This window comes from Myiozetetes cayanensis, unplaced genomic scaffold, assembly GCF_022539395.1.
Source record: "Myiozetetes cayanensis isolate MyiCay16 unplaced genomic scaffold, myiCay2020 scf6-25, whole genome shotgun sequence".
NCBI classification, from domain to species: Eukaryota; Metazoa; Chordata; class Aves; order Passeriformes; family Tyrannidae; genus Myiozetetes; species Myiozetetes cayanensis.
Genome location: NW_026087853.1, coordinates 1,569,136 through 1,586,749, shown reverse-complemented (window position 1 = coordinate 1,586,749; position 17,614 = coordinate 1,569,136). Strand labels below are relative to the sequence as shown.

The following is a 17,614-nucleotide window of genomic DNA, read 5'->3' as shown; positions in this document are numbered from 1 at the left end:
ACTCTGTGTCAGACTTGTTGACCGCTCAACCACCAAAGTAACCCCTGGAATTAACAAAATAATGAGAAACTACCGAAAGGGTCGTTGCTGAAATGAAAATTGGAGTGTTTTTCTGGTACAAGCACAGAAACAAAGAACTTGGGCCTTTGCCCGTAAGGTGCAAACTTTTACCAAAAAAAAAAAGAAAAGAAAACACGAAGGTTTTTTACGTAATCATTATGATTTTCTGTCTCAGGTCCTCAGGATGGCGGCTCCCTCCCAGTTTGCCAGTCGCTACAAGAAGGATTTGAGCACGGAGGCCCTGAGAGCCAAAGTTGCCCGCAGGAGATCGACCCTTCAGAAGGAGAACAGGCACAAGCTGTTCGAGAAGGGCCGGCAGCTCGGCCTGGCAGACCTCAGCCTTCAGCTCTCCAAAGACAAGGGGATTTCTGAACTCAAGGAAACGAGGGAAACGTGCTCCCAAGAGAGCAGCAGCGTAAAGCAAAGTAAAAGCTTGTTACAGACCTTTTTTTTAAATGTTAAAAATGTTTTTAAGTGGGTTTAATAACATTATCAAAGGGACCTAACTGCAGTTTAAGATTTAAAACCCAGTGACTGCCAGTCCTTCTAACTGTTAAAATCAAGAAAATAAAATCTTAATAGAGTTGTATCCTCCCCACTGCTCTGGTGGTGTGAGTGAGGTTTTGCTCTGGTTTGGCTGGAGCAGCTAAAGGAAAAATGCATTTTGCTATTAATACTCAATGGGAAGTCTCTTAATGGCTGCTTTGTCCTTCAAGATGTGAACAATTCCAGTCTAAAATCTCATCTAACATACAACTGGTGTCTTTGAACTGTGCTTAGAAATGGGCAATTGTATATTATAATGATATATACAATTACTAATGGGTAAATGCAAAGCATAAATGCAGTGTATTTTATTTTAAAAATCCCTAGTTTTTGGCAACTCATCTTTCCCCTCAGAAAAACAGGGTCTGCGTATATACAGAATTTTGCCTCCCTGGCTCTCCTGGATGCTTGTGGTCTAAGAAATTAGGTTAATCTTTCAAAAAGTTAACAGATTTCTTTAGAAATATTGTCACCTTCAATATTTTGACAGCAGAAGATTATTAGAGGATAGTCCCTTATTGGAAGATAAGTGCAGTTTGTATTTAATAATATTAAGTATGAAATTTAATAAATACTTTATTATCTTTAATAAACTTCAACTTTAGGTGGATATTAATTTTTCAGGTAGGCATAAATTTGACGTTTGGCATCATCTTAAGGTTTTATTATTTCATACAATTTCTGCCCCATTTATTCTCAACCACACCTCGGTATCTGAATCAGACCTAAAGTTCAAAAAATTCAGAGATTCCAGACAGCCTCCTGCTCTTGGACTTCAGATGTTCCTCTTCCAGCAGGCAAAAATGTATTGCCAGTTCCTTGACTTGCTTCTTGTTGGCTCAAAAATACCCCCTGTGGTTTTCAACCCCCTCTTTGCTCCAGAACCAGCTGCAAGCGCGGCCGCCAGGAGGATGAACGAGCGCAGGGAGATGCTCCAGCGCTACAAGGAGCAGAAGGAGCTTCGGAAACTGGTGGAGCAGAGGGAGAAAGCCAAGAAGGGAGTGTTCAAAGTGGGGCTGTACAGACCAGCAGCGCCCGGATTCCTCGCCCTGGCACCCGAGGATCCAGCAAAGCCCAAAGAGAAGGTGGGAAGAGCAAGATTTCACATCCCAGTTAGTTACATCTGTAAACTCTACCGGAATTTGCTTGTGTACAAAATCTGTGTGTTATTCCAAATAGAGGGTTTATTTGGAAAATGCTTTGCTAATATTTCCTGTTATGAGAAGGAACAGTGAAGGAGTAATTTGGCTCATTTTTTTTTTTAAAACAAGGCTGGAAATACTACCGGTGATACGTGGCATTTTGTATTTATGACTCTGTTCAGTTCAAAGACTGGGATGATTAATCCACAAATGAAAGAGCTAAATTATTTTAGAACTGGCAACTTGCTCCTCTCTAGTCCACTTGACTTTGAAAGTTTTTCAGGTTGACCCATTTTGCACCTTGATGCTTCTTACTCCCTCTCACAGTGATGAAAGAGAAAAGGAGAATATTAACCCTTGTTTCCTTGGGGATGTTTCCAGGCAGCTCCTGCTTACTCTGGAAGGATCACTCGATCAAAGGCCAAGATCCAAGAAGGAAAATCCCTGATACCATCTCTGATACCAACAGCACCTAAGTCCTCTACGGTTTGTTTTTTTTATATATGTGTATAGAAACCTCAGTGAATAAATTTAGAGAGAAGGATGCATTTTCAGACCATAACTCAGGGTTGTATCTTCACAAGTTCAGGAGCAGTTTTTCAGTCAAATTTTTGAAGATATTTTGTACCAGCACTAAAGTAATTTTTATTTTTACTGTGAGGCGTGGCAGTCCCTTGTGCTATTACTTTTATTAAAAAAGTAGGTTCTGTTGAGGAATTTCACCAGCAGGAATCTCTAAAAGAAGCTGCATTTTTTGAATCCTGCCTTGCAAAATTTCAATGTATTTGAAGGAATAACTTTATAACTTTCCAGTCATAACTTTACAAAGGGACAACTGAGTTAATATTGATTTTTATTTTTTTTTAAACTGATTTTTGAAACACAATGTGTACTAAGATGTGGCAGTAATTGGGACCTCATTTCATAATATTTTGAATATTTTTCTTCATTCTTTTTCTGACAATTTCTTAACTATTTGGGAAATGGATGTTAACACACATCTAAACCAATCTGGTTTAGTTATCTTTAGTGTCTCTTTATTTTTTAAAACCCTCTATGCCAAATTATTTACCTTTTTGTTTTACTGTGAGCTAGAACAGAGAGATGAGGAAGGAGATTGGGCTGGTGAATCTCTGGAAATCTGATATTTCATGGATAAATGTTGATTTTTTTTTTCTTGTAGGTGAGTGCCCATGGGCAGAGCCTGCGCCCTGCCCAAGCAGGACGTAAACAGATGGGCACAGCCAGAGGGGCTGAGAAAGAGAAAGGTATGGAAGTAGCATGATCCCTACATCTGAGCCTGGGAAAGGATGCTGCTGGTTTGGGTTTGGGTGTAGGAAATGGGGAGGTTTTAAGGATGGCCACTCCTGCCAGCTGTGACAAGGGTGGCAGCTGGCAGATCATCCAGGGACCTCACGGGCTTGTTGGCCGGGGGGAAAATGGAATGCAGGGTACTGGCATTCCTGGTTACTGATTATTCCCCCCAGGAGAGGGAAAAGAAACAGGTCAGTGGGCAGGATTGCATGGCTGCCAGCTGCCTTAGCTCCTGGAGCTGTGCAGAGCTCTCTGTTTGCCTCTGAGAGGAACAGCAGAGGTAGCAACTGCTGCTGTCACAGAAGAGCAAGAGGCTTCATCTGGAAAGATCAAGAGTAGCTGACATAAGGAAAATACTATTTTTCCTTGGTATTGTGGATAGCCTGAAAAATAGCTATTTGTATGAACTATAAATATTTTCCTTGAGATCTGTCTTCTACAGAAGTCCCTACAGAAGTACATCTGTACAGGGATGTCAGATCTCTCAATGAAAATACCTGTGTAATTCAGCTTTGGAAAAGGACAACCTGCTGGTAAAACACATCAGCATATGATGCTGGAGCCAGGAGCCCAAACTTCTGGTGCACACCAGTGCAACTGAGTGAATGTGTGATTGTCTTCTTCAAAAAAAGAAGTACAATCTTACATTTTCATATATTAAAACAGCCCTTTCTGTATCTGCCACTTTGTGTGTGACAATTACATGTATTTCTTAAGGAAAGAACAGTTAAAAAAAATCCATGCTACCTTTAGGGGAGTAGAATAGCTCTGATTAGAAATTCTTCCTCACAGCCCAGTGATGTCTGTGCCTTAAGTAGATACAGCCAAGTCATGTGGAATATTGATGTTAATGCAAGATATTCACTAATTCAGAGTGAAATGACTCTCACATCATTAATCTAATTAAATCAGCAAGCAGCAGACCTTTATTTAAATAGTAGTGCCTTCAGTGAACACTGAAAAGATCTATTATCACTGTTTGTTATAACAATTAAAATGTTTAAATTTTGAAAAATTGCTGTTCACTAGAATTGATTCTTCCTTTTGTGCTGAATCAAAGATATGCAATACATGTATTTAAACTATTTAAAGGGGGGTTGAAATGAGATGTTACTCTGATGGTTTGCTTAAGCTTCCAGCTGTGCAAATAACCACAGCAAAGTTATTATTCTAGAGAACTTCGTCTGTCCAGCAGGGATGGCATTGACTCTGGTTGCAGGGAATGTGGAGAAGGAAAAAAAATCCCAGCCCTGTTCATTGTGGCCAACCAGTACAACTGATAATTGCTTGTGCACTCTCCTGATTTCTGCAGAATTTGAACTTTCAGCTATTACTTGAGCGCAGCTTCCTGAAATCTCTGGAATTAATGTCTCTTCCAGTGTTGCAGACTGCAGCCCAGCCAGCCTCGAATGTGAGGGTCACCAGAGCAGCTGCCTCTGCAGCCAGGCAGGTGCTGAAGCCAACAGCTCCTGCTGCTACTGCAGGTAGGTGAGGCAGTGAGTTGTGCAACTCAGCTGTGCTTACACTGTGCTTAAATCATGGCAAATTGTCATGTAAGAGAAGGGCTGGACAGTGATGACTCAGACTCTCATCTGGAACCCTCTTGCAATATTTAAACCAAGATGTTGAGACCAACATTGGACAGTTTCCCACAAAATCCATCACTGTGGAGCCTCAGTGTCCACACGGTAATTACAGACTCACAGAACAAAGCCGGAGCTGGTAAAGATTTGCCACCTTGGTGTATTCCTGTTTATGGACATCTGATTATGAAATGTGGGAGCAGGATGAGACACCTCTGGGTGAGATGAGAGCCTTTGTTCCCCAGGTCAGGAATTGCTCTTTGTCCGTGTTTGCCTGTTTACTAGAATTTAATTCACCAACGGAAATCCATGTAGAAATCAAAAATCTGAACTTGAATTGGCCTGATATTCTCTCTTCAACCTTTAAGGAAATAAGATGACTTTTATATTTAGTCCATGACAACATCTGAAGATTAATGACTTAATAAATCTGTTTGCCTTTCTGGGTGATGCATCTCTTAATAGACTGTTAAATCCTAGGCCAGGTTTTCTTTTGAATGAACTTTTGCAATGTTCTTTCTTCTCTCCAACCACCTCCCACTCCAGAAGAAAAGCAATCTCTCCCTGTCTTTAGCAACTGGATTTTTATAGCAGCCTTTTGGTGAAAGATTTACCTTAATCAGGTGCCTTTTTGACCTCTGGGAGTTTCTCTTGTTCTAGGTAACCAGCCCCAGAGAAAGACAACAAATGTAGGGAAGCAGAAGCAAGCTGTCAGACCTGATACCACCAAGGTAGGTTGTTGAATATCCAAAATGGAAAAGCAGTAAAACTGATTTAAGAGCCAGTAACAGTCAGTGTCATTGTAGCTGAAATAAATGTTCAAGCACAGAGGTAATGAGTTCACTACTAAGCTAGATTTTGGGAAGAAGCTGTATGTGTTTATACTGCCATATTTTGAAAATTAAGCTCAAATTTAGTGCTTTTATAGAATGATAGAATACTATGAGATGGGAGGGACCCACAGGGATCATCCAAGTCCATCTCCTGGCCCTGCACAGAACAAGCCAAGAATCCCACCATGGACATGGATGGGATGGATGGATGACTTGACTACTAATCAAGATCTGGACACTGATTTAAAATAGCCAGGAAGTTCTTACATGACATATCTCACATTTGATGTTCTAATTAGTTAAAAAAAAAAAAAAAGACTCTTTTGCTGATTTAATCAAGCAGTGGTGAGTTTTGTGCAGTTGACTCCTTTTTGAAGCATGCCTTGAATCCTTAACATCTTGAGTAACAATGTGAGACTCTAGAAGCTAAGAAATAAACACATTTTTAGGGTTTGATCCACACACACACAAAAAAAAAGCTGAGAATGTTTTTCTCTGCAAGGCAGACGAGATTTATAACTCATTGTGGTTCCTGGTGTCATCACTATAACAATGTTTCTGCCTCTACCAGTGATTTTTCTCCTTCTTTGCACTCCACTGTTCCCTCTCACACATCCCATCTCTGTTCCTGTTTTCACAACTGCACCTGTGTGTGCTCTGGTGCTCTCTTGAAGTTGTGCAATCACACACAAACAGCAGGTAAGAGCACTTACATCTTCCTTAGACAAGCACCTCTTCCCAGGCAGGAGCTCCTGCCAGTTGGTTAAACTCTTGCTGTAACCACGAAGTCATCTCCTTTGAAGAGGTGTGTTAAAAGCAGAATTGGAGGTTTACATTCCTACCAGGGGTCACTGAAATATAAAAAGACTTCCAGGGGATTGAAGATGCCTATTTTCTTCAGGAACAATCTGAGTTCTTTTGGCTGCTTTGAGCTACCAGGCTCTCAGTTGGGTATCTCAGAAATGTGTTCTGTGTGACTATCTGGCCACACATCTCATAAGAATGTGGATTCAACTTATTGTTTAATTTTTTTCTCCTCTAGTGACATTCTGTGGTCCCAACTGCACTTGGCTTGGACTGCATTCCTCAGCTATCAGCCTATTTCAGCTTGTTTTCCAGCCTTTGGATTGCAGGGTGTGGATAAACTGTGATTATTCAACAGGCTAGTTGGATTTGGAGCCAGTAATTCTGCTCTTGAGGAGTTTATCACCTTAAAGCATTTTTTTTTCTAGCATTTGCTAATTGTAGTTATTGTTTTGGTAGGTGAAGTTGTTCTGCTTTAGCCCCTTGAGTGGATTGTTGCATTCCTTGTAGTGAAGGGTTACTCCTCTCCCTAGAATGATTTGCAGGTGTCAAAAATGTTGATAAATCATCACTTCTGTACAGGTGTGCTGTTGCAGAAGGTGACCCACCTAAAACTGTCCCTTCCTGATGGCTTTCAGAGAGTCATTTTATAATTCCCGTTATAATTTCCCATAGCAAACACTTGATTGATGTGATAATTTGTCTATTTATGCTGTTACAGATAATTCCTTCTAAACACGAAGTGGAGAAAAACGCTCAGGTGGACCCGGGGGTGAAAGGTCCCGCAGCTGATTCCAAACATTCAGCACCAGTAGAACTGGAGCAGGAGCAAACCTCGGTGGAAAACAACAATTCTGCTCCAGGGAGACCCAAAACGTGCTCTTTTGCACCTGGGAACTTCGTGTTTCAACCACCGAGCGAATTAGCGAACTACAAAGTTAAACCCATGACTCCTTCAAGTGCAAAGGCTTTTTTGACAACCCCTGCTGTCTGGAATTTCTCAAAATCTCCAGTGTAAGATTTATGTTTTATTTTCTTCTAAAGGGGCCTAAAGTGCAAGTGAACCTCTCTGTGTGGTGGTCCAAGATAACATTTGTGTGAGATTCACTGTGGAAGAAGCTGTTGTGGGATGGTGCCACCTGATCTTCGTGGTTGGTCTCACTGATTAAATGTGGGCTTAATACAACAGCAAATATGGATATAATCCTTAATTCTGCCCATCAGCAGCTATCAGGGACTCTGCCCTATATCCCTCTGCACAGACTTATTAAAATTAATAAGATTTTCTTGAGTTCTCTAGTGTTGTGTGGAGGATTGCCTCCTGAACTGCATTTCTGTGCATTTGGCCATATTTGATAATGAGCTTCTCCATGTGTCTGAACTCTAAATGCACTTTTGTTTCTTTGCAGCAAAACAAATGAAAAATCCAGCGAAACTAAAGCGCAAAAGTCCAATTTAAGAGGTCGAATTCTGCCTTCTGTTAAAGGCATTCGAGAACAGCAAATGACCACAGGTGTGAAAGGAGAAGAAGGTAGGAAGTTCACGTTTAGTTTGTTGTTCCAATGTTTTTAATTATCACTGGATTCTGAACAAATTCCTTCCCTATTTTTCAGCGGGTGAATCGGATGAGAAAACTTCCACTCAGAGGTCAAATGAAACAACTCCTGTCCCAACAGCACTTGAAGGGAAGTCAGGTGATAGAGGAGAGCAAGAGCATGATGTGCCCTATTTCAGGTTTGGGTTCACTTGTTTCACTTCCCTGATGTCCATTTGAAGGTCCTTAACATGAGTAACGAGACAGTTTGTAAAGATCAGCTTAATTTAGTGGTGATTGGTGTCTGTCAGCAGTGACCTGAGCAGGGACACATTCCTGTCTTCCCTTTTGGATTGTTAGTGCAAGGAACAATCTAAGGACTTCTGCTCAAAGGCTGTGGCTTCTCTGAAAGCAGAAGGACAGTCACCATTAACAGCCACGGATCAGGAAGTTCTCCAAGACGTTGTTTTTTTCTGTATCCCTTTATTTCCAGAAACATTCTCCAGACTGAGACGGAGAGGCTGCTGTCTCAGTGCCTGCAGTGGGATGGAAACCTGGAGCTGGACATTCCAGAGGATGGTAAGAGTGAGCTGCAATAGGCACTGAAAAAGGGCCTTATGGGAACTGAAGGGGACAGAGAGAAGTACCTGTGTCTGCTGCTTGATAAACAGCACTGCTTGCAGCACTTAATAAAAGCTGTTTTAGATAAAGTTTAGAGCTCTATCTGCCTCCAGACAAAAAGCCATGGTCTACTACTGCTAAAATTTGTGTAGCACTTGATGTGGTGGTGATGATTGATGAGGTGAACACAGTGCATATCAAAATAGTTGTTCTGTTGTCAGTGTGAAGTGTAATTTAAATGCATGAACTCTAACCAAGCTGATCTGGAATAAGTGCCCTTCCCTGGGAGAGTGAAGGTGACTCATTAATTCTTAGAGATTTTTTTGAAAGAAGCAAGTTTAGAGCAGATCAGTGGGTAGGGATGCTCCATCTGAATTATATTGAAGTTTGCAATAAGAGGAACAAAGTTCAAACAGCAAACAAATTCCAGATTCTTCAAATACTTGATTTTAATCAATTGTGAAATGGGGGATTATTCCAAGTTGCCCTTTATTTTTTTTCCCCTGTTACTAAAGCTAAAGACCTGATTCACACCACAATTGGTCAGACAAGACTGCTCATGGAAGAGAGGTTCAAACAGTTTGAAAGGCTGGTTGATAACTGTGAATTTAAACAAGGTGAAAAAGAAACAAGGTGTACAGACCTGGATGGATTTTGGGACATGATTAATTTTCAGGTATGTACTTGCATGTTGACCTACTGGGATAAAACTTGATGGAGTTATTTACAAACCATGGATTGAAATGATTTTAATTGGTTTTTTTATTTTTAATGTAAAAAATGCAAATCCTTGTTTAAGGCTTTCTGACAATGAATAATAGCAATTGGTCTACTCTGATTTGTAATTCATGGACCAGTTCTTTTGTTGTGTCTTCTTGTGGCCTGTGTATCTTGTCTGTCTCTGGAATGAAGGTTTGTAGCCAAATTTTACTCTGGTTTGGAGTGAGGCTGCAATCACAATGCCTATCTGGACCAAAAGCTGGGAGATTTTGGGAAAATTCCAGGAGCTCACCTGAAAAGTAGGGGTTCCATGCTTCAGCATGAGAACAATGCAGAAACTACAGGAGATCTATTTAGGGGTGAGTTTAGGTGGTAGAAAACCCTCATCTCTTTTCCTCTGTTGATGCTTTGATCGATTTCAGAATGAAATACAATATTCTAAATTATCAAAAGGGCTCTCAACATTATTTGCAAATCAACATTCAACAGAGGAACTTGTAACTTGTTGAATTAAATGCGAAGATGGATTTGTTGTGGTCCTGGTCATAGCTTTTGAATTCCCTGCAGAAAGGTTTGATCTTCTTCTTCAGAGACATGTGAGATATTGCTTCCTGCAGAATGGAAACTGTACTTGTTGGGATAAAGACTATTGTGCAACGTGTTCTTTTGCTTTGTTTAAATTGTGACCCCTGTCAAAGGGCTTGGATTCAGGGTGAAAACAGGGTGTAAACCAGAACCAGCTCCTTCATTTTAGGTTTTACCAAACAATTCTACATTTCCCCTGCTAACCTGCAAACTACAGCGGTGAGACCAGGCTTGCCATCTACTCTGAAGGTTGTGTAGGTGGTGTAACCTTCATGTCAGCTGTAGAATATTTAATACTTCCTATCAGTTGGTGGCTTAATTGGCTTCTGTATTTACATCAGAACGACTTGAATGTATTAACTGTGCTTGAGAAGCTCTGATCTGATTTTATGGAACACTGCTCTGCTGCCAGCCTGGTAAGTCTTGAAAGTGAAACCTGGAATTTTCCTGGGCTTTCCAATAGATTGAAGACGTGAATAAGAAATTTGATAACCTGAAGAAGCTTCAAGACAATGAGTGGCAGCCACTTGATGTCCCAAGCCAAGCAGTTGTCAAGGTATGAATAGCCCCTAAAGCACATCTTGTAGGGTTTTTTTAGATGTTAAAGTTCAAATATTCAGTGAAATTCCTCCCTTGCATCTCCCACGTGCACTTTTGTCAGTTGGTGTTTGTAGTGCCAGTTTCCTCTTTTGGCAAGATTGGAACTAAGAATTAACATTAAATTTTTTTTTTTTGAGTCATTAGATTCTATGCCACTAAGATAAATCTGTTAAATTTAGGATGTAAACCTACCCTTACACTTTATCTGGGCCACTGGCATTGACACTGAACTTAACTGAAAAGGAAACCACATGGAAATTTGGGAGTGACTGCCAGTTTTGAGAAGGGAATGCTAAATTATGGTGTCCCAGCAAGCCAACACCACGGGTAGCTTCAAACTGCTACTTCTCAAAGCATAAATGGATCTGACAAGATCCAAAATGAGTTATTCCTTACTGTAAAATGAATTGTTTTATCTGCTCTTTGATTTGCAAGATATAATTGTTTCTGACTGAAGCAAGTTATATTTGCATTGCCCAAACTCTGTCCAGTTCCTTGAGATTGCTTAAATTGATCATAAAAGGGATACAAAGGTCAAGAAAAAATCCAGGCATGGGAAATTGGAGGGAATGTGGTCTGTGGAAGCTGCCCATAAATGCCAGAAGCCTCCAGGTGGTACAAAACAAAACTTCCCTTGAAAAATTGAATGCCAGGAAAGCTTGACTGCCTGCCTGGAGTCTGCCCTGTGGTTGCATTCTGTCCCTGCCACTAGGAGTCCCTGCATCCCAGTGTTTCCAGTATCTGACTGGGTTTGTTAGGAACAAAAGTTGTATTGGGTGTTTCTGAACTGCAGGCTCAGCGTGAAAAAAAATTCTCAGTATTGTCATCACAGACTAACCTTGACAGCTGGTTGGCAGTCCAGGAGAGTCTGGAGATGAGCAGAGACCCCAATGCATAGAATTGTTGAGGTTGGAAAAGCCCTCTAAGGCCATCAAGTCCCAACTGCTCCATCAGCACTGCCAAGGCCACCACTGTCCCCACATGGCTTTTAAATCCCTCCAGGGATGGGGACTCCTCCCCTGCTGGGGCTGGACAACCCTTTCAGTGAAGAAATTTCTCCCAATATCCAACCTAAACCTCCCCTTGGTACAAATTAAATCCAGTTCCTCTCATCCTGTCACTTGTAACCCAGGTGAAGAAACCAACCCCCCCCTCCCCAGCTCCACCCTCCTGTCAGGGCGTTGTGGAGAGCGACGAGGCCCCCCCTGAGCCTCCTTGCTCCCGGTGCTCCCGGTGGGAGCAACAGCTCCGTAGCTGTTCACCTGTGATTGTTCCTATCCAAAGCTTCCAGGTGTGACCTGGCCTTTCTCCCCATTCCAGAAAAAGGCTGTTCCAGGGGGAGTGCCTAAGGCAAAGCTGGAAGCAGCTGCGAGAGCGGCCGCCCGGAGCCGCCTGGCCTCTGTCAAGGCAGCCATGAGGGAGAAGATGAAGTGTGAGGGAGCTGCTGACGGCGCAGGTCAGCAGGCGCTGCCACAAACAGAGAAAGTGGTTTTTGAAGCGGGATTTTTCAGAATCGAAAGCCCTGTGAAAAACTTTGCAGGTGGGTAAAACTTAATCGTGATTTCTGCGATACCTGAAAGTACTGGAGAGGGTTTAATGCATTTCAGTGGGGAGAGGAATTGGGCTGTTTATGCTGGATACAAGTCCAGTGGGGACGCAGGATTTCCAGTGCTGGACACAGTGTTTCAGCCAGTGACTAAATTACATCAGGGCTCCAAAGTAAATTGTTGGACATGAATGTGCTGATTTGAGTGGTTATGGCAGCATGAAATCCCTGCTTAGAGAGAGAGAGAGGTGAAATAGCTGGTTCATGTTTTTCCAGCAGAAGTTTAATAATGAAATTGTAATCTCAGTGTTCCCAGGTTCAGCTGACAAACCCTCCTCATCAAAGTCAGTGCCAGCTGATGTCCTCTAATTGTAAGACAGGAATTGGGATCTTTTATTTTTAACTAAACCTCTTGCAGTGCTGTCTTCAGAGCTGCAAATAAAGTCTACCCATAATCTGTGTTCATGGTTAACAAGATTGTAACATAATCCAGTTTGCTATAAAAGCTGTTTAATAGTTTGGGGGTTTTAACAGGTGCTCAAAATATAACTTCATTTTAAGTGTCTTATTGACATCTATGTACAGCCAGTATTTCCAGTAAATCTGGACTCCTTGGGAGCCATTCTGCTTCTCTCCCATTTCTAGTTCCTAATTTGACTTTAAATTCCCCCCCTTTTTTTTTATTTTGTGCAGATCTCACTTCTCATCAGACAACTGGCAATTTCTTTTGTGTACCCCTTGTCAGTAGAGAACTCCTGAAAGGCTTTGAGCAACACTGGCTTTAAGCAAACTCCAGCAGATAATCTGTTATAAACATCAGTTCTGAATCTGTGTCTTTTCAATTCTATTAAAATCACCTGATTTGAAAGGTGGAAGTTAATAATTTCCATTTCTCCTCGCAGGGTGTAGAAGATTTCAATATAATATTTACATAAGGCAATTCAGCAAGCAGAAAACAATCGTGTTTCTGGCTGGAATCATAATGATCAGTTCATTTCAGCTTCTGGAAACTGCTGTGATAATGAAAAATTAAACACATTTTTTTCAGGCTTGCTTTCAAAGACCCCTCACAGATCTTCCCAGAGGACTCCTGGAAAACAAACAACTCTGAGATCATCCCGTAGAACTTTGCTTCCAAACGCTCCTTCTGCTCTCCCTGACCCCAAGGATCCACCTGCAAAACAAACACCATTTGCACAGAATCTGAAAATGGACCAGTTTCCCTCTGCAAAAACTCCCCCACTGGATAAACTCCCCAATGGTGTTCTTGAACAAAGGTAGGCATGTGAAGGCAGCTTTTAATTAACCTTGTACAAATAATTTTACAGTTTTGGGCTGAAAGACACAATATTAATACCCGTTAAATGTTACCTTCCAATTTGGCAGTGATGAAGGTTGCAGAGTCCCTGTGACTTTTCCTTCCCTTAAGCAAATATTAAGAGTAATTTTGCTGCTGGGGTAGAAGTTTATTGTTTGCCCAGAAAGTCTGATATAACTCACCAGTGCCAGCCATGCCAAGCATAACTGCAGAACAAATTGTAATATCAGGTGGGCGAGTCAAAAGATGGTTGAAGGTGATTGATGAAGATGATTGGGGAGAATGAAAATATTTTGGTTTCTCTTCCAGCATTTCCATGGTTGCAGAAGCAGAAATCTGTCCTGTTGCCAGCAGAGCAGAGGGAAATGAGGTAAGTCATGCATAGCTCATGTACGTGCTTTAAATACTCTGTTATTACCAGCAAAGAAATAAAGTTCTTTTGATTATCCCCGAGCAGTGTCAAGTCCACTACCCATGTTCTGGTGTGGATTTTGTAAATGCTTTTGCACTTGGGGACCGTGACTAAACACAGCAGCACTCTCGGTCCTCATGCTGCCATGGCACAGTTATTCTCTTTTAAATTGTAGTAAGAACTGTGTTGCTGATCCAAGGATCAGAAATCCCTGTTCTGAAGTGTCTTGAGGACTTGGTGATGTTGTCTGCATTTAAATAGCTTTAAAAAATTAAAAAAAAAAAAAAAAACACGAATGCAACCTCCATAGTTTATGTGACACTGTGCTACTCAGTGAAAGCCAGTGCTTTGGAGTTAATCATCCTTTACTACCTTCCACTGGAAATAAAACATCTTATTTTTATTTGTCCCTGCTTGGATCTGTGCATGACTGCAGCAGTCATTTCCCCTCCCATCCCCATATATATATAATATCTATATATTTATATAAAAATCTTACTCACTAATTTTTTTCTTATGCATTTACTTCATCTTTTCCCTGTCAAATGAGAAACTGCTTGTTGATGATGTCACTCTCTGGGGAGTCAGCATTGCTGGTAGGTTTTCCTTGAGGGAAAAGCCTCACCAGAGAACATCCTCACAATGTTTTTGGCACTTGGAAGTTCAGGATCTTCTTCCCTGTGGAAAAGCTTCCTTATACTTCTGAAGGGATTTTCAGGCTTGGGAAACAGTTCATGTGAAATGGATCCCCTGCCTGTGCTTTGTGAAGTCTCTGGAGTTAAAACTCCATCTCTCCTGAATTGTCCACAAAACCTGTGGATAAGAAGTGTGGATTTGTTCTGATGTAATAATGCCATGTCTTGGACAGTGAAAATCCCTGTTTTTCAGGTGCTGGAAAATTCCAGCGGTGAATCCAAAGCACTGGGTGGCCTGGAAGAGATGGAACTCTCTGCTGCAGAGCAAGGACAAGATGTTGTCATGTGCAGCCCAGAGAAGGATCCTGGCACAGAGGCAGACTCTGCTCAGCCTGGAGACCCAAAAATCCATCAGACAGGTGCATCCCTTAGAGCTGCAAAGTGTGGTTTGGCTGGGATTGCTGGGGGCCTTGTGGTTATTCTAAGGTTTTTAGGATAATCTAAATGTTACCTTGGAAATCACTGTCAGCTTGGTTTAGGTGTCCTGTTAGCAAAACCTCCCGTGGTTTCTTTTAAGATGCAGAAAACAACACTGGTTTTTTGGGTTTTTTTCAGCTCTGGCAGCATCAGACCATCTTCTTGTAAAAAATGAAATATTCTTATTTTTCAGATGTTTCATGTAGTGATTTGACCTCCAACGACAGGAATCCTTTTGATATGGTAAGTTGACCTTCAAGTTTATTTGACTAAGACAAGCTGCATGTTCCAGTGCTGTGTTAACCTTTGCTACAAGACTCGGTTACTGCATGAAGAAAATTAAACTCCTAAAGATGTTATCAAGGTAATTCATATAACTTTAAACACAAACCACAATCCAGCTGTCTCCCTGCTCACACTGAGACATTCCTTATTGCACATGATGAGTGTAGGATGAATCAAGACATTTATAACAGAATAACTTCCAATTCTTATCAGATTGATCCTTTAAATTATGTTTCTTGCAAATTTCCTTGTAGCTATTCATTAACATAATGAACAGACTGGTTTTCCTCCACTTTCCTCCTGGAATTTTTCAAGTCTGTCCCAACTCTCTCTTTTTAAATTACTTTAACATTTAGGGCTGGAAGTAAGATTCTACAGGGAGAGAGAAGTGTGCAAAGACTTTCAAAATGTTAATAGTATTTGGGAGTAGCATTTCTTGTGAAAAATCCTCTTTAAAATATGGATTAGTGATTTAAGTAAGGAGTGTCTTCAACACAGACCACGTGGATTCACTCCTTATGGTATGTCTTGAAATAAGCCTGTAAAATTCCTCATAGCAAAGTCAGGGTGCTTCCAGTGGATTCTGGCTGTTCTTCAAACACCGACTCCACACTCTGATTCCTCCCACAGCCCATGCTGGATGCTGAGCTTCCCTTCACTCCAGTCAAGACCAAAGCCCACAAGTTTGCAGCAGCTGAAGCCTTCAGTGACCTCATCGTGTTTTCTCCTGTTGTCCCCTCTGGGGATAAATGAAAAGTGACTTCAGATGCAAAATACGTACATTTTATAAGGGAGAAACCCCCAGGGGGTACCTGGAACACAGACTGCTACCCTGGAGCTGTGCTGGGAGTGAAGGGGTCATGGATACCACCTGTGGTCACGGATCTGATAACGGGTTTTGCAAGGTTTTGTGGTGCAGTTGTCGTTGTGCACCAAGCACTGCTGTGTGCTGGTAGCGGGCTGTGTTCTGGTGGTACCTGCTGCATCCCAGTGCTTGTAAATTCTGACTGCAACCTGAAACACTTTTATGTTGGTATCTTTTCATGTATTTCCTGTCTCCTTCAGGTTGTAAAACTCTTCCACTCTAAACTTTTATGTCCTGGCCTTACTTACCTCATGATTTGTTGTTATTACAAGGTGCCTACCAGACTGGCTGTGCCTGTGTCCTGTTCCTGATGGGGGGGCACCTTCTGGTGCCTGTTCCCTCCCCAAATTAGGGGAGCTCCAGGCTCTGTCCATGCTCTGAGGGTTCCACTGCACCCTCAGACTCCAGAGTTTGGTGTGGGAGCACCTGCCTCAGCACCAGCTCTGGTAGTGTTGGGTTCATGGTAATTCTTTCCTGGGGAGTTTTCCTACTGGCTTTGTAATATTAGAAACTATCTCAGAACAAGGATTTCACAGTCAGATAATACCTTGTCTTGGCAATGTATTGAAATGGATATTGTTTATGGTTTCCTCCAAGGACACAGTTTTCTAGTGAGTATCTTAAGTACCTTCAAACCAAACTGTATTTTCTCCTTGTTTTTGACACATTTAACCTCAGCCTCTTCTCTCCTCTTGTTCCTTGTGCATTCCCTACCCAGACTGTAACATATCTGTGCATAAGGAGCATGCCAGTTAAACAGACTTTGCATTTGAGGGGTAGTATTGAAATACCACCAGTTGTTGTATTTTTAACAAATACCTCACTGGGCTTCTTCTTGTAGAGGTGACCTTAGTGTAACACACACATTCTTCCACCCAGCCTTGATTCCAAACCAGGCAGAGATAATTCAACCCCTCACCAGAAAGGGGTTAGTCTGGCTTAAGTTTTAACCTGGAAGCTGTGTACTGATTACACTGGAATAAAGAGAGGAAGCTGATGTGTGCTGGAATCCACTTTTTTTTGAGTACTAAACTCCCATTTATACAGATAGTTTCAGGTAGCTCTTAATCTCATTCCAACCCCCTGCCATGGGCAGGGACACCTTCCACTGGACCAGGTTGCTCCAACCTGGGCTTGAACACTTCCAGGGCTGGGGCAGCCACAGCTTCTCTGTGCTGATGGCAGCAGATTGCTGCTCTAGGCTGCTGGATCTGCTGGAAATCTTAAGGACTCTGCTTGTGACTTGGCATCCCCAAGGATGAAAGAAGCAACTGTTATAAAACAGTACGAGACACGTGGAAGAGATCTTTGGAAACTTCAGCGGTGGCCGTTGTGCTGTTCTTGTTTTCCAGACAAGGCTGGAATGACTCACAGCAGAGGGAACATACTTCTGTTTTCTTTTTTTTTACCACCCTGACTCACGAGGCGAACTTGCCAATAGCCCTCCCCACCCTTGAAACCGGTCTTGACTCACACGGGGGTGATGAGCGGAGAGGGAGTGCAGGGCTCGTGACCCGCTCCGTGGAGTGCGTAACACTTGGAATCAGATCTCCCTCGGGAGGGAGGAGTACTTGGGATACCCTGGTTTGGGCCACCAGCTGTGCAGATGGGCCTTTGGGGCAGGGAAGAGTGACTTTTCCAGCCACAGTACTAGTGGAGAGATTTTCCCTCCTCCAGCTCTGAACCCCCTCCTGAAATACCTCCTTCTGCTCAGGCTCAGAAGCTCTCGAGTTA

At 42.0% G+C, this 17,614-nt stretch overlaps 1 protein-coding gene across 1 annotated transcript; it reads left to right on the top strand.

Moving 5' to 3' along the window:
• Positions 1 to 244: 244 nt before the first annotated feature.
• Positions 245 to 15,905, top strand: DLGAP5 (DLG associated protein 5). The gene is made up of 18 exons (XM_050334835.1): positions 245 to 485; positions 1,489 to 1,691; positions 2,130 to 2,234; positions 2,932 to 3,016; positions 4,442 to 4,546; positions 5,306 to 5,376; positions 7,004 to 7,296; positions 7,692 to 7,813; positions 7,896 to 8,016; positions 8,310 to 8,395; positions 8,953 to 9,113; positions 10,206 to 10,298; positions 11,663 to 11,882; positions 12,937 to 13,165; positions 13,516 to 13,576; positions 14,507 to 14,672; positions 14,924 to 14,973; positions 15,646 to 15,905. Exons 1-18 carry the CDS (start codon positions 245 to 247, stop codon positions 15,766 to 15,768), a joined length of 2,535 nt encoding a protein of 844 aa, XP_050190792.1. The 3' UTR covers positions 15,769 to 15,905.
• Positions 15,906 to 17,614: the final 1,709 nt, after the last annotated feature.